The sequence below is a fragment of the Falco punctatus genome, assembly GCF_963210335.1.
Source record: "Falco punctatus genome assembly, chromosome: 5".
NCBI lineage: Eukaryota > Metazoa > Chordata > Aves > Falconiformes > Falconidae > Falco > Falco punctatus.
The window spans coordinates 10,608,442-10,631,510 of NC_137584.1; the positions used below are offsets into that span (position 1 = coordinate 10,608,442).

At 36.9% G+C, this 23,069-nt stretch overlaps 1 protein-coding gene and 1 long non-coding RNA gene across 3 annotated transcripts in view; one reads left to right on the forward strand and one right to left on the reverse strand.

Moving 5' to 3' along the window:
- The window catches only part of LOC308064169, a 100,438-nt gene that overhangs the window by 19,270 nt on the left and 58,099 nt on the right, over positions 1-23,069 (reverse strand). The window lies entirely within an intron of this gene.
- The window catches only part of IMPG1 (interphotoreceptor matrix proteoglycan 1), a 76,944-nt gene continuing 66,000 nt past the window's right edge, over positions 12,126-23,069 (forward strand). For both annotated transcript variants that reach the window (XM_080388165.1, XM_080388166.1), the window contains exon 1: positions 12,126-22,657. In XM_080388165.1, the coding sequence (XP_080244291.1) occupies positions 22,591-22,657 (67 nt within the window). In that variant the 5' untranslated portion in view covers positions 12,126-22,590. The remainder of the gene's footprint in view (positions 22,658-23,069) is intronic.

A 23,069-nucleotide genomic window follows, 5' to 3' on the forward strand; every position in this document is an offset into this window, starting at 1 on the left:
TTAGACATCATAGCCTCTATGTCCCTCTCATCTATTTAATGAATTCAAATTCAGGAAAATAACAATAATTTCCGAATCATCATCTAAACCAATCTGGAATCTCGTAACAATAGTCCTTGACACATCCCAGAGAAATGTCTCATCACCTCAATTTCACAACATCCAAACATAAGAAATGGTAAACAGTGACATTTCAGTGTTCGGTTACATAGCTGAGGATTTAAAAGTCTTGGCCCTGAAAAGAAAACTAGAAAAAGAAAGAACACAAGCATGAACTAGACTTGACAAATTTCTTCTTCTATGACACAGGGATATCACATAAACCCCTCAACATATTGTTCTCTTTCAAACTAAAAGTTGATTATCTAATTATGCTACTTTTAGTCATCATAGAGAGTTAGAATTTACTCTCTTAAAAAAAGTGATTTCATTAACCAAAACTCCACTTTCCATAAATAATTGCATAAAGAAATTTTACTCATATAACATTTGCTGAAAAATGATCAAAAAGGTGTTTTTAAAATGTGATTCTAAAAGCACAAAATGTGGATAAGTACTTCACCCAGGTCCCAGTTTTCCCAGACTTGGAGATGTCTTCACTTGCCCTTTAATGACTAAGAAATGTATAACACAAGAAAATAAACAGCCTGAAGCCAGGAATTTTGCAAGGGGCTGGAAACAATCTCAAGAAATTATTAAAATCACATCTACTTGTGTTAGAATAGAAACATCTGCATAATGAATTTTCCTTCAATGGCATGAAAATAATAGATAATGTATGTATATAATCTGTATATATGCTATTAAGAAACTTTAATTAAAAGAAAAATATGCAGACATTTTCTAGATCTAACAGATGAGACGTTTACCACAACATAAATTACTTCCAAGTCACATTATTGCTTAAACAATTCAACAGCTCAGACCAAAGCCTTCTTTAACAGGTAACAGGCAACCCAGGTGAGACCAGCGTCTAAGCAGTTGTTCAAAGGCTTAGTGTTTCCTATAGTTGCTTCCCTGCTACAGTGGACTGTAAAACCAGTAATTTCTTAAAGGGATAGACATCATTCAGGTGAGACATAGCTCCAGTGTGTTACATCTTTGTGAGAAACTCAACTGAAGCCAGAGTGCAGTAGAGCCTTAGCTCCCCTCAAGATGTGGCTTATGAAATGTTAGAGATGCAAACATATTTAATTAAATCAACACTAATCCCCACAAAAACAGATGGAGCTGTGGCATTTATTTCCTAGATATTTTCAGGAGAGGTTATTAACACACCATATCAATCTACAAGATGAATAATAGAAGGGAGACGGCACTGTGTTAGTGTTTCCTTGAGGTAAGGCAACAAGTCAGACCTTGGCTAAGACTATGAGTCTGATTGGCTTGGCCTGGAGAACTTCAAAGAGATTCACTTTAAAACAGCACCAACAGCGTCAACAAAATCTAATGAACATATTTTACTTTGAACAAAGCTTCACACAATTACTTGTACCTATTAATTCAACAGAAAAGGCTCAAGGGTCATCCTAATGCTGTCTACAAATACCTGCTGGAAAGGTATAGAAAGGACAGAGCCAAACTCATCTCAGAAGTTAACAGTGAAGAATGAGAGACAACAGGCAAAAGCTGCAGCGAGGGAAACTCCAACAAGATATTAGGGAAAAAAAAAATCACTATGGAGGTGGTTAAGTCCTAGAAGTTGCTCAGAGAGATTGTGGAATCTCCACCCTTGGATATATCCAAAACTTGATTGGTATAGGCCCAGTGCAACCTCCTCAGAAAGGATCTGTTTTGATGGGAACGCTGGACTGCACAACCTTCAAAGACTTCCTACAACCCACATCATTCCACAACTCTGTTCAAACATGTATCAGGGTTATAGTACTAAAGAGTTCCAAATACCACATTAGAGAACCCCATATTAAAGGTGGCACACTTCCACATAGCAGCAATCACTGCATGCGTGTAAAGATTTGTAAAACCGTAACAGATACTGCTCATTCGTTAAATCTTTAATTGTAGTGCGAAAAAAACAATTTACTTAAGCATCGTGCTAAGTAATTTATAGCTATAGCTACAGCTATATAACGTCTTTTAAGAAGTATATTTATTATATTTATACCGATTAATATATTTTAAGATCATAGTCCATCTCTAAAGTGCTACAAACGTCTAAAACAGATATACATTTTTCATTGTAAGTAGCTTAAAAGGAAAATAGTTTAACAGAGCTCCAGTGATGTCTGACAGCTCTTTCATTGCAGCCATCCTAATTAGACCAACTAGGAACATTAATATGGTTTGGACAACGATGAAAAGCTCAAAATTATAATATTTGCAACGGGTTCCATTTCTTTTAATGTAATTGGATGTGAATTCTACCCATATATTTAAGAAGTATTAAGCCAGTATTTTAATTCCTATCAACTAAATTACATAAACTTTCAACTTCATGATGTGTAATAAAATTTCAAAACAATAAATTAAACTCTTATTGAAGCATGAGGACACATATGAAGTCACATTCTATTGAACTTGGGACATGTTACTAACAAAGGAGGTGGCCACACTTCCCAACAGTAACAAAGTAAGATGCAAGAGTAAGATGCACATTCTCAAATGTGCAGTAGTTCAAGAAATTCCTAGGCAGCATCTCCTAATTTGGGTGGTAGCAGAAGCAGAAAATAAATCAGCAATATTTAGACCAAGCTAGCAATATTTGGAAAGAGGGAGCTTTCTTTTTACTCAGTGCCGACTTACCTGTCTCCAAGCTATGGGCCACGAATGAAAGCATGACACAAAAAGAAATTAAATCAGAGTATTCTCTAATTATATTTACAACTGTAAATATAGATACCTCTAGGCATAAATCCTGTTGAGCCCACAGGAATATTTTTCCCTGAGGTTCCTAGATCTAATTTTAGCTTTTGCTGGATATAGAACAAGGAACACAGTTCACACACACCTAGAGGTGTCCACCATTTTTACAAAGCTAATGGTCCATCAGCCTGCCTCCAGGAACAGTTAGTTATACTCTTAATATTTTTCCATCTAAGGATTTGCCTTTGACCTTCCACCTTCCCTGAACTTTGCATTAACTGTTATATGAGCAGTATGGACACCTCTATCCAGATACAATGTCTAGCCTGCTTTTCAATGAACTCAGTTCATTTAAGACGCATTCAAGACATGAGACTTGACATTCTGTACATTTTGATCATATGCACAGGATGACCCTGTAATGGCAAGCACAAGTTCTACAATAAGCCTGCACTGCTCTACAGACTGTGTTTGTCCATGTTTCAACCTCATAACCCATTCAAAGTAGAAGTTATTCCTATTGTCAATAAATTAAGATCACTGGTATTCTATCCGATACACTCACTTTGTCATTGCTGCCAACTGAAACCTGGTTAGCAGTCCCCAGTTCCACTGTATGAGTGCTACCAGCCTAGCTCCAGATTCTCAAGTGCTTCTGTCTAAACATATTGCAGAAGACCTGGTGCATTTACATCAATATACCCTACATAATTGTTCTCAGGCATATATCCCAACAACACACAGTAGCAAGAAATACACCAAGCCATAACAAAAACTCACTCCTCCCAGCTGATGAAGCTGTGCCCTTGATGAGTTGACTTATGTAAAATACTGCTGTAGATTGTGAGGCACTTATCCACCCTTAAATTCTAAAACCTTCTTAGGAGTCAACCTATTTCACATCTGCCTACTGACAGCCATTTTAGTGCTGACCAAGTTGTGTTGAGCATCATTGTGGCCTCTGAAAAGGTACATAAATGTTACTGTTGGAATTTTCATCTGAAACTGACCTGAGCACCTTCTGCCACTTCATGGTTGGAGGTCTCAGGTCTGAAAGAATCCAGCATTATGTACATGGCCTCCAGCTGCTGTTCCAGAAGGTCACAGGTCTAGCAGAGGCACTGTGTCAGGTCTGTCAGTCTTGTACAGATGTTTTGGATGCCTTTGGGCACCTCTTATGACACAACATATATATGGGTAAACTGAATCAATCCCTAGGGATTTTCTTAATCATCAGCTGAATATTTCTGACTGCTGGCTAGATCTCCACTGACAATGTCTTAGACACTTTACTGTGTAGAATCCTACATTCAGAAACCTCATCATCTATGTTTTATTCTCAATCTGAATCCTTTGCTTAATTATGAAGATGGTCTTGACTGTTTGTTTAAGAAAAAGTAGAAGCCCATAAGCATAATTTATGAGGTTAAGATAGTTCTGCAGAGAATTACTACTACTGCTACTTTATTTTTATACTTTGTCCCTACATATTTGCCATTCGCTACAGTGGTGAGAGATAGACAAATCAAGAAAAATATTTGGCCTGATCCATTATGTCTATTTAGATTTTTTTTTTTTTTTTTAATGAAGAAAATGTTGAAATATTTAAAAAAGATATCCAAATACTGAGGGTTTTATTTTGAACATGGTAATTTTGAAATTTAATTAAATTCATTCTTTTAAAAAGGAATCTTGGACATAAGCTTTCATTAAAAATTTGATTTAATATACTGAGCTGTCCTTTTGTAATAAGAAATACAAAGAAACATCAAAGTCTAGAGCAGATTTCTCCACTTAAGCAATGTAGTCTGCCTTATATAACACACACATATATATAAATATATATTATTTATAAATAGTTGTTATTTATGATTAGTATTAGAGTAATTACCTGTATTTAAAGGAAAAGAAAGAAAAAAGAAAAAAGAGACTGGAAACTCTCAAACTAGTTCTCAGCATGATTGTCCAGGAGAGGTAAGAATTTCAGAATTCTTTCAAATTTTTCATAGCTCATAGAAATGATAGACGTTACTCAGTCACTTAAAAATTGGCTTGAAAATTAATTTTTATGCCCAGATAAAAGTACTTTCTTGAATTTTATATTCAGCAGGTGCCTCATCAGAGGAACTAGGATTTTATGAATGATTTATCTCATTTGGGGGCTACAATAGGTGCAGGATGAACAGAAAACTTGTTTCACAGGAATTTCAGACTGTGGATTAACATTTTGAATCAATCAGTATTCATGGTGTCTCTTAAGCATTAAAAATCTTTGCCATCTTAAATGTTAATGTAACATAATAATAATACTCTGCACCTATTATATCACCTTCCAGCTAGAGGCCTCAAGATAGTTATCAGGCATCCATAAATTAAGCCTCAAAAAAATCATTGTTACATCAGATTATTTTTCTGGAAAGGAAACAGGAAAAGAATGGTTCCATGCCTTACTAAAGGTTATATAAAAAATATTATAAAGGAATGATCCCAGAACCGAAAACAGTATTCCAGGTAAGCGCAACACATTAAGCTACATGAAAAGTTGATACAAGTTCAGGATCATCTCTCTTCTCTTCTCTGGGGTATTCTCTAGCCTTGTCTTAGTTTTCACTGAGGTGACAACAGTGATGATTAGGTCTCTGTATATGGGTGGCTCTGTATGCAGACCACAATGAGAGATACGAGAATTTCCAATTTTTTATTCTAACACTAACTACATTGCATTCATCAACCATGAATTCTGTTTACCATCTTCCTACTTGACTTCCTAATTCCCTCAGGAGTTCCCCTAAAGGTTTTTTTATAGATTCATACACAAACTTATTAGATCTGAGTAATAATGGTTTCTAGTGGCCAATAGAACTCATATTTTTGTATAAATACATTGGGACAAATTCTGTTCTAATATAAGATGATATGTCTCCTCCGATGACAAAGAAACTGAACATATTTACCACTGTGTATAACTAAACCTTTAAAATTTTTATCAGGAAAGTAGAACACCATTGTTGCCATCAATTCAACACTTCTCAGCAGAAAATAATATATTGGATAGTTTCCTTTTTTTTTTTTTTTTACATTCATTCTTGTCTTCCAATAATGAACCATGTAGACAAACTGATAGTTCTGAGCCAGATCATAAATGCACTTTCATACTGTTTCTGCTGTCTGTGTCTATAGCTCTGTGTTTGCAAGGCTTCTAATAATTTTAGAGGGATAAGTTTGAAAAAGTGCACAAGTTGGATCATTGCAGGTAAATTCAAACAATCTCTCTGAACGCAAAAGTAAGGTTCCTATTCCATTCTTATGTAAACAAACTTAAAACAGCCCTTTTCTACAAATAAGCTATCACTCATGCTTCAGGAAGTGCTGAAAAGTTGATAAAGATTACTTCTGAAAATCCATTTTATAAGAGAAAGAAAACCAGAAAAAGTTCAAAGGCAGGAATTTGCTTTCACTCCTCAGGAGAGAAATTTTCAAATAGATTTTTATAAGGAAGGAGAAATAGTATAAAGAAACATTACATAAATGATTTAAAAGCAACAGGAAGACCTATAAAGTATGAGATGTCCCCAGAGTCCACTGACATATTCAACATAGAGAAAATCCGGCAGGGATTTTATTTTATTTAATTTTTTTTGGCCAATGGGAGTTACATAAATCCTAGAAAGATATTAAAGTTAAGCAAGCAATGACAGGTAGTCTCTAATAGTATCAGAGTTCCATGAAATCTTTTATAACAAGTCCCACTAACCGAAGAGTCACCTCCTGATAAAACCAGAACTGATCAGCTAAAAGTTTCTCTACTAGTGCTTTTGTTCAGTTCATCAATTTTGACTTGAAGTTATCTGGTCTGGTATAGAAAAAACATCAAGAAAACTTTTTCTCCTATGCAAGAAAAGAAGTCTATACTATTATGATTCAGTCAAGCATCTGCATGCACCTTTTGAAGCTATAAGTAAGGTCAGTAACTGCACAAGTCAGCCTTCCGGTTTTGAAGTGCCTGTGGTGCTTCTCTTACTATCATAAAAGCACACTTTTTAACATGCTCATCCTCCCAACACTGCCTAGACATGTGAAAGTTTTATGGAAATGAGTTAGACTGATCAACAAATCTCCAGATCATCAAAGGCTATTAAGCCTCTAACCCCCCGGACTGCAGCCTTAGGGATCTGACCCAAGGACTTTGCTGAAGGTCACACATGTCTGTAGATGAACACAGAATTCAATCCAGCTTTCTAAATTCCCAGAATATTATTCTAATTACAGTTCCTTGAATCCCTATGCCTTAAACAGATTGCTGGGATAATTTTCTTGTATGAGCAATACACTGATGTTTTACATATAGATACTTTCTGTCATCTCCAAACTACATACTGTTCAGTGGCAAAAATATGGGGGATGTGGACTGTTGGTTTTAAGTTGTTTCAATTAGCTTTAATACTGCGTCAGTCAGGATTATCTCAGTTACAGCCTCATTCAGGGTTTGTATCCAGATAACACTCAATTTTTTTTGGATTATGTAAGGCAACATTTGCATATATGCGAGGTAACCTTCTGAACATCTGCTTTGCCTGCACCTACCCTAGCCTCTCCTCTGAACACTTATTTCTTGAGTACGCTTAGCTGCAGTCTCTGATTCAGTCATTAGATGTCCCTGTGCACTGTGAAGGATTCTGTGTGAGGTGTAGTCCCTGGTAAACAACTTCGATCTCAACTAGATTGGTTCTGGGAAGTCTGCTTGTTGTATTTGTGCTTGTTACTAATCTGTTAACAGGCCTCTTTAACAAGGCCTGTTATTTACCGTTTTACAGAGGTAATCCAGGTGATTGCACATCCAGAAATATCAATTGGCTAATCCTAGTTAAATAGCACAGTTCCTTTTATTCAGTAGGACAGGATATTGTCAACTATGCTTTAATTCAGCCCCTTCAGTTTGTCCAGTTTAGATTGATCTTTAGTTCTCATTGGTAAAGCTGCTAGACCGCCTTGCTCACGTGCCGTGAGCACCTTTGTATCCTCTTTTCCCTCCCCACTTGAACCTGTGGTTTTGTACAGCTGGTTTTTAGTCTCTACCTATCCCCCTTGTGCAATATGCAGTCTCCTGAACTATGTAGTAGATTCTGTGGGAATGAAAACTTGCTGATTTGCTCATAAGTTTGAAGTGTCTCATTAGTTGGAATTCTGAACTCAGCAATTTTATAACCATTCTCCCTCATATTCAGTATTAGTTAAGAAGCCTTAAAAAACTAAACAATAAATCATAAAATACAACACGGGTATAAAATACTACTCACTGATTCCCTTGAGACCATAAACAACTTCAACAGGGGCACTGACTGCACAATTAAAGCAGACCAGGCTAGTTTGTATTATGTCAAAAGAATCAATATCATCTGCCGTATCAACAGGAGCAATGCATTTTTGCAGCGCACTCAACAAACAGTGGAATTTTCATTGCTGATGTTCAGTATCAAAGTATCCACTCTGCATTTGGGGACATGAAACAAGCTTGCAAAAACTGTGGAGAAAAGGAGCTTTTCTGCCTTATCATTTGGCAAACTGAACAAGTGCTGCACAATATTTTCATATTTCCCTAGCGCTTCAGTAGCTGTCATGTAAATTTCACGAAGCCCTTTTGTATTATGAAGTGGAAAACACATTCAGAAGCATCAGAATTCCCTGATATTAAATGTTTCCCTCTGTAATGAAGTCTCTGTGAGTGTAACAAAGGCAACAACTGTAGCAACATTTCTAATTATGTTCTTACAGCACTGAAATAAATGATGGCATTTTAATGGAAATTTAATCTCTGCAATTTAAAAAAGATGTGTATTCCTATTATTTCCTGTGTATTGCTTTATGTGTTAAGACATGGGCAGGACTGTGTAGGTTTCCCCACCCTCAAAAAGTGTCAGCAAAACAATTTTTAGTGAACGTTTTACTTGCTGCTCTTTTTACTATTTGTATATTCTGTATAAAATTCCATAAGTGAGCTATATATTTTTAAAGAGGTTCTGACAAAGTGCCTAAGTGCCATGATGCATAACCATTCTAAATTTGTACCAACCTTTGTAAAGGCCAGATGCATTTAAATTTTTGTGTAAAAAATAATATTAAGGTGTCTATGAAACTATAACCTGCTTTCAGAATCCAGTCACAATCCAAAACAAATCCAAATCCAGAACCCAAAACAAATAGCTAGTTTGGTTTGGTGTATTATTTATACCATGCCTTTGCCAATTTTTTATCATTCTAAGATCCATCTCTAAATCTTAGCTGACAGTCCAAGACATACATTCATTATGTTGAAGCAGAAAACTATGAACATTAGCTAAGAAAAGTAGGTATCCAGGGCTTCAGTCATACAAACACATGCATGTGTTGCTACACTCTGCTCACAAGTGGAATCAGTAGTTTTGGTGAAACTGATTGCATACTTTTGGTCAATTATATACCATTTTGTAGAATTCAAGCCAAAAACATGAGGGGATCAAGTCCTTTAAGAGTACACCTGGGACACTTCGTTACAGGACTCCTCAGATTATAACTCTCCATCTGTTGTGTGTTAATAAGAATTAGAATAAAGCTAATTTAAGAGCTGCAAGGCAATGCACTTTCACTAAAAAAGCACAAATCCAGCCTACTAAGAGGGTTACGAGAAGAATCAGTAATGCAAATATAAGGTACTTATCTGATGTTGCTGGCTCTGTGCAATGTTCTGGAAGGAGAAGCTATCTTCCCATTCTGCAGAAGCCCTGCCTTCCATCTCTGCAAGTTTTCAGTAGAACTGTCTGCATTCATAGAAGAAAATTAAGCCCCATTTACAGTTGCTTTTATAAAACACGTAAACTGACAGCTATTCTACAGCACACAATTCTTTGTGGAAAGCAATATAATTTAATCAGTGCAATGAAATTAAGCATGCAGCATAATACATAACAATTTACGTGACATTAACTGCTTTTCTACAGTAAAGCAAAATATAATTTGAAAACATTTCTCTTCAATTGTGAATAAAGACCCAAGTTTGAAGTAATGATGATGTATTACAGAAACCTTTCTGTTCCTTTTGGTAGGCTCTGTAACACCGAATGAGAAGTTATATATCTTTGTTTTATACTTCTCAGCCATCCTAGTGGTGGCAGCCAATAGTTTGTTTTACAGAGGAGCGTTGGTTTTGCCAGGTAAATCACTTATACCTCTAGATCTAGGTATATGCAATCAGCACACTTCCTCACAGTGAATTCCATTTTTACCCAGTCTGTTCCCATGAGACATGCAGCACGTACGGCTTCAATACAGCTTCTACAAATTCAGTAGTGAGGTTTTTTTTTCACCAGTTTTGTTCATTTATTTATTTTGCTGTGAAATCTGCTGGGTGCGCAGCGTTTCCAAGGTGCAACAGGAAATCAATACCAAAAGTCTTGTTAGGGGATTTCTAATATATTTAATTTTTTTTAACATGTTACTTAATCTGCAATACCTTTGTTATCAGGAATCTTCATGTTACATATGTGATAAGACTTTGTAACTGCATTAGAAAAATGAATACTGATAAGAGGCTATTACAAATTATGACAATTTGATCAGACTGTCATATTGCAGCAGAAGCTTGTTTTTAGATTCAAAAAATAACATTAAGAATGTGGAATACACTAGATCTCTTTCATAGTTGATGTAGGAAAATTGACAGTGATCCTATTCACAGATTTGTAAAATATTTGTAAGATTGGATCTCAGTCCATGTCTCACATCCTCTTGCCTGGTTTAGCAAAGTTCTAGGCTATTTTAGGTAAAAATTACCTCTGTTTCTTGTATGTTTATACATAGCGCCATATTCCATTGCTTTCCATCATTGCTATTTCTCACATTGTCATAAAAAACTGCTTCTACTGGACCTCCTGTTTCTCCCCTCTCTAATTCTTCCTCATGATCCATTTTATTTCATTGTGATATTTGCATTCCATTCTCTTTTTATTGTGTAGTTTTGTTGGGGTTTTTACACTCGCTTTCACATTATGCTTCTGGATGAAAACCTGGTCACCATGAGGGATTTTTGCTAATCACAGTGGGATTTTTTCTAATCACTTCTGTAACACCAAGCACTCAGCCTTTTACTCTATGCAAATTAACTTCTCTTTTCTAACCTTCATGTGTCATATTGTCTAACTTGTTTGGAGATTTTACTGACTTAGATAAGTTACACTTTTACAGCACAGAGTTTAAAAACACATGCAATGTTTCTAAAGAAGTGGCCACACATCCTAACACAGTGTTAGACTTTGAGTGAAAGGGAATATCTCACACTTCTAATCCATTCTGTGGTATAAACTTTGTCCCATTTCTGTGTTGCAGGAGTAGAACTGACAGATGTCTGACCCCAAATCCAGACTAATCCTGAAACTACAGTCCTGAAGATATCAGTGTGAGAAACTGCCTGACTTGACAGTTGGAAAGCCTGACTATCAAGAATGTGTATTGCTCCTTGCCCTATATCTCTGACCTGAAATCCTGATCTAAAAGTCAGATCAACCACAGCCATTGCACAAGCTCATTCATGAAAGCTCTTAGCGCGCACACACACACACAAAAATGTTACTTCTTAATAAGTATTGTCCTGTTTTAAAATCAGCTGTCTGGATTTCATTACTATTAAGAAGACACAACACCAGCAGTTCAGGAATTTCAGCTTAGTGAAGTATTAGTTTGCATTGTTCTTAAAAAAGTGTTGGATTTCCCAAAACAGGTAAAAGCTTTCCAGCTAAGAACCGAGGGCCAATTTCAACACTAAGATGTGTAGACATATTTGCCTTGGATGAAAATGAGACTCAGAGAAAAATATACAGAAAGAAAAATGAGGATAAATAGGAATTTGACATTATCTTCAACACGAAAGTAGGACAGAATGTTGCTTTTACCTTGTTCTTGTAGTCTAGATAATCATATGCTTATCATTTTCCTAGGGTAAAGGAAAGATCCTATAGACAAAATTCCTACAGACCAGGGCCATTTGACTTATGAACGTTTCAAAAGTATTTGAGCAAATGGCCCTCATGGATAGCCCACAAATTATTTTCAGAGAAAACTTAGGTCCCAAGAAAGCAGGAGCTTCTTCACATATAATAAGCACACTTACCCATGTGGAGACTGTAAGAGAAGACAAGACAGCTGTTAAAACCCTGCATGAGCTCCCCATGAGAGATGCTACCACAGACCTTAATCTGGGATTCCGCATATTCTGTGCTTCAAATAAGGATGGCCACATTTGTTTTAAACTAGATAATTCAGTCCTTGGCGGGGGGGGGGGGGAAGTAACATGGAGCTTTGCACTGCCTGACTGCTTATTTTTTTTCCTTGCCTCACTTTCATGGGCAATGCTGAGTGTGTGCTGCTGTGGTTCCACCACTAGCTGCATGTAAACACAGATGGACTTCGGGTATTGCTACACAAGTTACAGAAGTTCTAAAAAATGCTCATTCAAACTGAAACCAGAGTCATCTGTGGTAAACAGAAGAAACAGAGCAGTGCCATCCCTCCAAAGACACTATTTTCTTTCCTCCCAAGCTATTAAAGCTGATTGAGGAAGTAATTTGGAGCTGTGACCTGGTGCCACATGTCCCCATGTCCTCACATGTGAAGACGGGTCAATGAAGCTTGTTTGGTTTAAGTACTAATCTATAAAATGTTCCTGGAACATTTTCATGGAAGTTGGCACCCGGGAAAGCATCTGAGCTCCAAAAAAGCTCCCCGCCTGCTGAGAAGGTGGTCAGTTTCACCAGTAAGACCTGTTTGCAGAAGCAGGATCCCAAACAGATCTCAAACAGACAGCAGTAAAATAGCTGTCACTAGCACCCTCAAGGCATGGCAACAACAGCCTCTTGATAACCTTCAATTCAGAGTAGCATTTATTATATTTGCTACCACAGTGCTTATAAAAGTGGGGCTTGTACAATACACACACAGTATCCCTACTGTACAACAGCTTCTTATCTAAACAGACAAGCAGATAACATCTAGAGTGAAGGATTAAATATACAAACAGAGCAAGAGGAGTAACAGACTGCAAATTTCATGTCAGTTCAGCTACTTTTTTTTACCTGTCCTTTGGGCAGAGTTTAATTAGCAAGGGATTAGTTGACAGAAAGACAGAGAACAGGGGATGTTAAAGATAGCATGAAAGAGACAATGCAATGGCCAGAGGGCAGGAAGAGATGCTCACCGAAAGTGGCTGGAGTGATCTGAGCTCAAAGAGTCTGTAAGAAAGGAAGCTCAGAGGGTTGCAGAAGGTGGCTGCATGGCACAGGGAAAAGGCATTCATAACCAGAACTGCAAAAAGCAGTTTGGTGTTTGTGGTATTAAAGGTATAGGGACAGACGCACTTTCTTGTCTTGCCTCTAACAAGTTCATTGCAAAGAGGCAGCCATAAATGGGTAATAAGGATACTCATCCAGCCCATAGTACGTCTTGCATACCTGCTACACAGAAAGCTTTGGGGTTTTAACTTCTGTGCCAAAATCTGCCTTGAGCTGGCTCCTCCAAAACCATCTGGCTGGTTGAGAGTTGCTGTGGTGCAAAAAGCTGATGCATCCCCAGAGGGTGCCTCTTTTTTGCTGTTCCAGATCAGAGAGCTGAGGACCCCCAGTTCACTGCCCAGTCATTTCAGGGCTGAGATGGGAGGTCCACGTAGCACATCCTCTGCACTGAGCAGAGCACCAAGTCCAGCTGACAACAGGGCCTGTTTTTTGGAACCTGCTTTGCCTCCTTGTGTTGTGACATGGGAAACTGAAGATAACAATGAAGAAAGAGGAGCTGGAATGAAAAAGACATCTGAGAAGGAGCTAAATAAACCCTTGTGTTAACACAATCTACTGTAGGAGGTAGAAAGAAGGTACAGTGCTGCTGGGTTTGGGTTGCTTGGTGGTGGTGTTTTCCTGATGAAAACATAAGCTATTCAACCTTTCTAATGATAATTCTCTTGTGAATTTTGAAGGCAGGAGCCATTAGTGGAATTCAGAGGGAAGGAAGGAGGAACTGCCAGCGGAGGGTAGTATTGCTTAAGATAAAATAAGTAGCTTCTCCCTTCTTACCTTGGAGTTACCAACCAGGGGTAACTATAATAAACACCTTAACAATCCTCCACTCCACTCAGCTTCCAAAGTAATGCACCATAGTGGGCTGGAAAGCAACTTCAGGCCAAGGACATGGAGAAGATGAGAAAACTGTGGAAAGAAGCAGAATGAAATCAGGAGATGGGATAAAATGAGAAGGTCAGAAAGGAGAGAAAGCAGAAATGGAGAGGATGGAAACCTGGGGAGAAGAGACCAGACAAGAGGCCAGATGGTCACCAGGGCAGAGGATTAAAAATGGTGCTTGGGTAAATAACAACTTGGTGAGGAGCGGAGCAAAAGATCAGAGAAATATTGAATATATAGTGTTCATGCTGGACTGAAGGAGAAGGAACAATACCATTTGTGTACAGCAGATTTTCTGACCCAGTGTCCAGTTGGGTTTTGAGTATTTCCTAGAACAGAGACTTTATAACCTCTCTGGAGATCACTGTCCCAGTGTTTGACCACCCTTACATTTAAAAAAAAAAAAAAAAGTCTGTTCAAAATTAATTTCTTGTATTTCAGTTCTTGCTCATTGCTCCCTCTCATTTCACTGGGCAACACTGAGAAGTCTGGTTCTGCTTCTTTACTCCCTCCCATCTGGTATTTAAAAATGTTAATATTCCCCCAAGCCTTCTCTTCTGAAAGCTAAACAATCCCAGCTCTATTCAGCATGCAAAGTAACACATGTATAATACATTTGGCCTTGTAAATTAGTACACTGAAAAAGCAAACACTTCCAGAAATACAAATCTGCAAGGAAGAAAAATAAATGGAAGTGAGAGGCAATTAGCAACTTCATAGAAAAGCAAGGTCACAACCTTACTAAATAATATATGACAACTTCTCAAGCTGCTTAATGCTTCATGAAAGTGAAAAAGGCATTCTTAAATATGAGAACTTTACAGTTACTACTTTTGGAAACAATAAAGATATACCTGTCTTCACAGAAAAGTCAAAACATATTTAATTTTTTTCTGTTTAGAATGGACACTAAGAACTCATCTAATTGATATTACCCTTAAAGCTTATTAATACCATGATATCAAAATGAGAAAAAGCAGCTGAGCAATACAAACAAAAACTGGAACATAGTTTAAAAGAACTAGAGTAAGTATTTCCATACCCTTAGTCTGCATCAGCTGCATTTCCAAAAATGTGGCTATGAGATGCAGAATAATGCCCAATTAGCACAGAGCCATTCAGAAAGGATGTAAATAGTAATAATAAAACTTTATTTAACAGTCTAAGATAAGGTGACTAGTGACACAAGGAACAAAGCATGATTTGGATAACGGCAACGTCACACTGTTAATGTTATACCGAATAAAACATAAAGGAGTTTACTGGCGGTAACCACAACATTGGAGTTAACTGTGTGAGATTCCATGGAAGGATCCAGCAGCAACAGCACTGGGAAAAGCAGCTTCTGCATATACACAGAATCCACTGTGTAAACAATTACAAGTATGATACTGTCAGCTGGATAAAAAAAGAGATAGGAATCTATCAAAAGCATAGAACAAGCTTGTTAGATGAGAGGCCAATACTTGTAAAGTTGACATATAACCTGTTTCTCAAAGCATCTCTGACAGAAGAGGTTTTTCACAGCATTTCTCTGAGTTCAAACACTGTAGCTTTATTACTAAAATTAACTGAAGCAAAAAGACCAATAGTATAGATAACAGCAGTGTTTAAATAACTTTTATATAAGTCTCCAAGCCTTGCCAGGTCTATTTAAATGCAAGTTCCACACTACTACTTCCAATTTTCCTACATTTTGTTAAGAAAATGTTGGAATTAAATTTGGATATTTACTCTTGCTGGAACTACATTGTAGATAACTTGCCACTGTTGTTAACTAAGCCATTAACTTTGTAATGACAGTTATCATCACATACAGATCAGGAAGTTCCAGGGTATGGTCGGGTCCGTAAGAGTCCTAACTGTCAGCTGCTTGCTGAAAACAAAAGCAATACCCATCCTTCCTGAAAAAGGAGAGTAAGAAACGGTTAAGATCTGTTTAAAGAAATATATATGTTGTCTACCATAAAGATAATACATTTCCATACATTTGCACACATTTTTATCTTTCTGGGTGGGTTTTTAACTTCTCTCCTTCCAACAGCTTCAGTGTCACAAAACACTGGTGTACTTACTAGGATTTTTTTGCAAGACCTCTTCTTGAGATAAAACCTCTTGCCTGCCAGTCCTGTGCACAGAAAATAGTGTCATTTCAAACGTCTCTCATGTGGTAAATCTGGGAAGTAAAATACTGATGAACAAATGCAGCCTTGTGCGTGACAAGGAGTAATTGAAAGAAAAACTGAGAAAGAGAAAACTGAACAGCATCAGGCTAAGCAATAAAGAGTAACTATTACCTCATGCCAAATCTCTCAAAGAGGGAAAAACTAAACTAGGATAAAGATACAAGCACACCTAACAATTTAGATAGCTTCCTTTTTGCCTGCTCACTCACTACTAAACATCTTCTCCCATTACCATAAAAAGAAACTAAGCTACCAGGTATTCCTGTTTCAACACATTATAAAAGACCACATCTCTGCAGGGTTGGTTTACGTACAGAGACATATCTGATAGCTTGAATTTTTTATTGTTGATAACTACAATGTTCAATTTGATTTGCTACACTGCTGAGGACAGTTTTGTGAATAGTAAATCCATCAGTTAACTCTATCAGCTAACTCCAGAAAGATCCTTTCCGAGCATCAAGAGAAAAACAACCTGGCAAGCATGGGAAGAAACATGTTCCAGCTCATTACAGCTCCCCCTGATAGGAGCCTAAGCAGCTCCACGAATAACAGGAAGTTGTGCATTGGTGTGGAACCAAGTACTTGATAAGCTGTTTGAGCAGATGTACTTTAGTCTTTATCTCCATTGACTGGAAGCTAATGGTCAGCTTGCTGTATTGCTGCTCACTAGAAAAAAAAAGTAGTTTTAATCCCATTTAGATGTTTGATGAAACCAAAGAAAGATCATACCACTATCAACATGACCATAATTTGTTTATCAGTGATCATCCTGAAGCAACAGTCAGGCTGGGGTATTTTCCTTATAATTACTCAGTTAATACCATGCTTTTTTCATACCCTTATCTCCCTTATTACACTAAACAGCATCTAAATACATTAATCCTTTTATGAGTGTAGAGTATAAAGAGTTTCAGAAGAAAGCATGGATGATGGGGTCACACAGTCATCATAGATATATCTGTAACTCATCATGTAAATTAATGTACACAATACTTTTACACATTCTAAATAATAAGGGATTCTAGGACTTCATAACTCTGTTAGTAACAGCAAAACAGCAAAGCTTTTTAAAGACCCCAGGGAACCTTGGAGGTATCTTTCAATTGCAGAAGAGGTTTCAGTTTACATTCATAAAAGGAGGCAAAGAAAGAACTGCAGTAACGTATCACCTGCTTCGATTTTGTATTCAGGCTAAAATTCCACAATGTTTGCTGCAACTGCAGAACAGAGCAGCAGGCTTCTTGTTTTGGAGCAGAGGGGCATCACAGAAAAGGGGCGAGTTTGCTGCACAATTCAGTTTGGGCAGGAGTTGTTATAATTACTGGGTAAGAGTGACTAATGGCAGGTTAGTCTGAGTTAGGGGCTACAGCTCAGTGCCTAACACTAGTCATGTTGGGTCAGATCAAAGACCCAGTCAATCTACCTACATCTATAGCCAATAAATAGTTAAGGAAATAGCATAAGGAACAGGAAATCAAAAATGCTCCAGTTTCTAACTTGCCCTTACAGTGTTTGACAATCAGTGATTAATGGACTTTGTGCAAGAGGTTGCAACTGGAACAGCATATGTATCCCATTCCTTGATGGGCCTAATGTTCATGAATTTGACAAATTCCTTCTTACTCTTATATAAAGAAAGTAAATTTTATTAAAATGCATATATATTGGAAACTTTATTGTCCCAGCAAGCTGCAGAGACCAGAAGCATAAAAGGCAAGGGAAGAAGGTAGAAAATAGAAAATTAAATTGGGTATTTTCCTGTTCTCACATTACAAAAATAAATAAATAAATAAATAAATAAATTTCCTCAATCTTTCTGTCAGCTCTCTTTCAGGCCAAAGAGTCCTAGCCTGTCTTGTATTTCCTTATATGGAAACCATTCCATTCTTCTGACAGTCTTTGCCACCATCCCATTAACATTCCTAGTTTTACTAGGTATTATTGCTATTGCAGGACCAGAGCATCATTAAATATGTATGCTATACTATTTTATTTTAAAAAAAATGCTTTCCTGTCTCCTTCTTTCTTATAAACCACTAATATTCTATTTCTCCTTTTGATCACTGCTAAAGATTGAGCTATTAATCAGAAAATTATTTTTTCAAATGCTCCTTGCCAAATAGCTATTACTGAGTTAGAGCAAATAATAACCTGTTGATTGATAGAATTATTTTTTACCATGGATATATTTTATCTGCAGCTTTTTTATCCACATTCAGTAGGAGGACACAACATCTTTTCACTATTAGAGTAAATATCAATGATTCTGAGCAATTCTGTACGATCAGCAAATTTTGTTACCTTATCATTTGCTACTTCTTCCAGCACAAAACCTAACTGTAACACCTAGCCTTTGAAATGCTTTTTTTCCCCCACCCTTATTTCTCATCTTTTATCAAGCTATTAATACAGTAGATTTTTCTTTTTACCCCATGACAGCTTAGTTTCTTTAAGAGCAGACCTCATGAAAATCTGTTGGCTGTCCAAAGATATTGTATTAGCCAGAACATTTTTGTTATTGTGGTTATTTCTTTTATTATAGTTTCTATCAATTTGCCTAGTACAGAATTTAGACTTGCTGAAATACAATTCTCCAGATTTGTAATGAAACCTTTCTGAAAACTCTTTCCTCTGGTATAGAGGCCCACTTACACACTCAGTTGCACATTCAGCAATTCAGAACCTTAATCTCCAGGTTTCTTTTGAACTCCTGGGTCACTGATACCTGTTATTGGCTATTTCTTGCAATTCAAATTCTGCTTATTTTTCTTTTTTATTTGATTTTATTTACAGATTAAATATAAATATTGTACCAGTTCAGTAAGAAAGAAAAAACATGGTGGATGGGCAGCAGCAGAGAGCAAAATACAAATACTGCCCAACTGTAAAACCTCAAAGAGCAAAAAGAAAATTTGTGTTCTTCATGACAAACTATTTAAGTCTACTACAGGACTACTACTGATGTGTAACTTTGATAGTCAAACTACAATATCTAAAAATAAAATATTGCTTTAAGATTTAGAATGATAATATGTGCAATATTTATCTACATTTTAATGCATGAGAAAGGAGGAAAAAAAAAATCAGTGTTGCTTATATATATTATCTTGTTTGTTCCTACAGAGGCTTTTCTAGCTCATCCCCTCCATTTGCAGATATGGAGGCTGAGAGACAGGCAAGGCTCAATTTGGCCAAACTCAACAGCAAAAAAGGGAGCAGAAGAACCCAGGTTTTCTCACTTCTCATCAGAAGCTTAAAGCTGTGCTGGTGTGTGCTGGCTGCCAGGTACCAATTTGGTCACTATGGAAATAATAAAAACCATAGAAAGATGAGGTTATTCAAAATGCACTACTTAATTATATATTTCTCCTTCCTCAGGGTGAGACAGGTCTCTCAGGTAAACACAGCATGGAAACTGTAAGGAAAACAGTTGGCTAGACCAGTAGGAGAAACTACTCAGGACAACTAAACCAGAAGTCAAACTTAGATGGTACAGACTATGACTCTGATGGTATAGAATCTGACTTGCCTTTTATGGGTAACACGAGTTGGCTGACACCCTGATTTACATGGTTATGTAGGGTATCTAAAACTCAGCACTATGGATAGCAGCTTTTACATCGCCTTTATGTGACAACGTCTTCAGCCCCAGACTTGCCAACAATTTAGATCAAAACTCTTCTAAACAGACTCCTCGATGGCCTAAACTGTCATTTTTCTGCAAGAAAAGGAAACAGCTTTAGTCATATATCAAAAGGCACATCAGTGTATCATTCTAGATATGTACGCTGATTCACTGAGGTGACCATTGAAGGGTCTGATGTAACCCATTTACACGCACTTATCCCCAGTGAATGGGTATTTTAGCATACAGTTCTGCCCTTCCCATGTCTTGGTGGTATATTTGTAATGCACTATTGAATTTCAGTAAGATTTTTTTAACCACCTCTTTAACAATATATAATTATTGTCGACAGCAAACCAACTAGAAGAAACACTTCTAGATTAATTAACAGTGACCTATAATTAAACACCACAGTACTTAGAGATGGAGTGGTCCCTAGATAATATTGCTTTAGCTTTAATTAATGTTTATCATTCTTCTTTGCTTCCCCTGTGGCAGTTATCAAGGTTAGTTACAAAATTCCTTAATTAAATTGAAATACATAGAAGGCAATGCCTTAACAGAAATCAGAAATATTAATGATTTAAGAATCATCTCAAGGTATACAGACTCCTGCTCTACAAATTTTTAGTCATAGTTTACCTGTGGAGCTCAATATTTTGCTTAAGTCACACTTAGATGCTAAACAATATTGTTGTGTGTTCTAGGACTGTTCCTGTTCCTTTATCTCTGAAAGATAAGAGTATGCTTTATTAAATGTTTGTTTTCTCCACCGTGTGCAGGGCTCAAAAATACATTTTTAAATGAAAGCTTTCATAAAGGATTTCTGATTCCTGCTCAGGCTTTACTGGCAAGTCTATGCATAGTAATTAAGTAAATCTCTTTATTGCACATTTTCAAAATGTAGTCTGATGCTTAAATTAGATTCCTAATGGAATTAAAGGATCACATTCCTACCACATTCCATAGGGAGTTTGGTACCTAGAGTGCTCAGAGGAAATAATCTGACTTTCGCCAACCCTGCACTTTCAGATGTAACCAGAAACAGCAGATTCCACCACCCTCAGAAAAATTCCCTACACTTCCAATTGTTGCAGATTGAGAGCTGAAGCAACTAAAAATAATATACAGGGGGGAACTTAATCTTTCAACTATAACATGCTTATAAATGTTTATAAAAGCTAAAGCTTACCTGGTTCAGATGTAGCACTTATCTGAATACGCTATATACTATATGATTATGATTGATATGTAAAGACAAATATTGGTACTGCTAAAGAACAGTCCTTATGTAATATTCAAATTTTCTCCAGTAGAAATCCTGTTCATCTCCACTGTTGCTGTGGCTGCTGGCCAGGTATTTTTAATTTTTTCTGTTAGAATAATAAAACAGTGTGCATGAAACTATATATATATATGTATATATAGCATTAAAATGAGCACTGAAAATCAGGAAAAGATTGTGAAAATAAAAAAAAAAAAGTAGCTCTTATTTGGTCCCAACTCAGTCTTTCTACTAGCTGGTCTGAGCAGCTAAAATTAGGCAATCTTGGGAAGGGAGAGAGGTTGTGACTGTTTAAATCCTAAGTAAAACTGATTGGGTTCAGCTGAAGGCTGTTCTTGAAGTAACTTGCACTTACAGATTCTTGCTGCCAGTCTAGATACTTCCTATGTCAAAGCACAATTGCACAAAAAACTCTAAGGGGGACAGACCAAATGCCCACCTGGTAGCTTTTATAGGTGAAATGCAACAGTAAAAAATATCCTGGAAAATAAAAAATAAATATGGAACATTTACATATGCCAAATATGTAACCAGAGTAGTTACTTGGGAAACTGGAACAGAGCTGTTTGAACAGTGTTTTCACTCACTGCCAATTCTTGGCCTCGTTGTAGCTATGTGCTTGAAACAGCATTTCCCACCACTGTTTCTTATTCTCTCTCCATGCAGCACCTTCCCTCCCCCACTCCCAGTTTGGTGTCAAATTGTGCCAGCCCTGAACACTGCTGCAGTTTACTGCTGACTCATCATTTCACCACTGTCACAGAACATCATCATCACTGCTCCGATAGGAACATTGCAACAGCAACCTTTCGGTATGAAAAGGGAGAGTTTTCCAAGACATACACGGTGGAAAAGCTGAGTATAATATGTTCTTTCAGAAAAAGCTGTCTTCCTCTTCAAAGGAAGTTCCTGGGGGTTTATGATCACTGTTTGGGAAATGGCACAATTAGCTCTCCCTGTGATTTTGCCTTTGCTCACATGCTGTGCCTCTGGAATGGCCAAAGAATCAATGTTCGAAGGCAATGGGCACTAGAAGAGACTTCCGTTGTTTATCGTGGTGCTGCTGAAGTCTTCTGGGGTTGACAGATGCTGCTCCAGAAGGTTAATAAGATGAAGAAAGCTCTTCCAGCTGGACCGTAAGAGGGATTATGTCTGAGCAGCAGATAAACAGATTATTCCAGAAACAGACTCTGCTTTTTTTTAAAACTTCGTCACTCTTGTCTTACCACTCCAGTACCCCAGGCTAGAAGTGTGTGTATTTGAGGTTTTTTTCCAGCTCTTGCATTCTGGCACCTGTTGCACTCTTTGCCTAGTTGCAATTCAATGCAGTTCAAAGCTGGAGATACCTGAAAAACAGTAAGAGAGAAGACGTTTGGGGATTTCAGTTAAGAAAACAAAATCCTTCTACTTGACCTAAATATTCTTATTTCCTGCATGATTGATCTTGAAAACTGTGAATGATCAATAGACAGCATGCATTTGAAAACTGGATTAATATTTTTGATCATTTGCCTTGCTCTCCAAGTTCAGGGAAGCAGAGGTAAGTTCATACATTAAAGGTCTATATACATTGCATATGTTAAAAAAAATATTGAAAGATCAGGGTATTTTCACATTACAGAATTCTTTGTTTGCAATTTGGCATTTTGACAATTCAGCTAGAGACAGTAGTTACTAATGCTGCTAGAAAGTTGAAACAGGAAACGCTGGCAAGATTTCTTACACCTGTTTCCCAGGCTTTACAATCCCTATATGATATGTCATTTGGTTTCTTTTTATCAGCATATGTTCTGTTATGAAAAAAACTAATTTCAAGAACAATTATATGAAAGGGGTAAAATAGCTGAAAGAACATCTAATTGCTGACATTGTTAAAGATGGTCTGTCATCCTTGAAATGAAGATAAAGTAGTAAAGTATATCTTTGTATTTACTAGTCTCATTGTCAGAAAT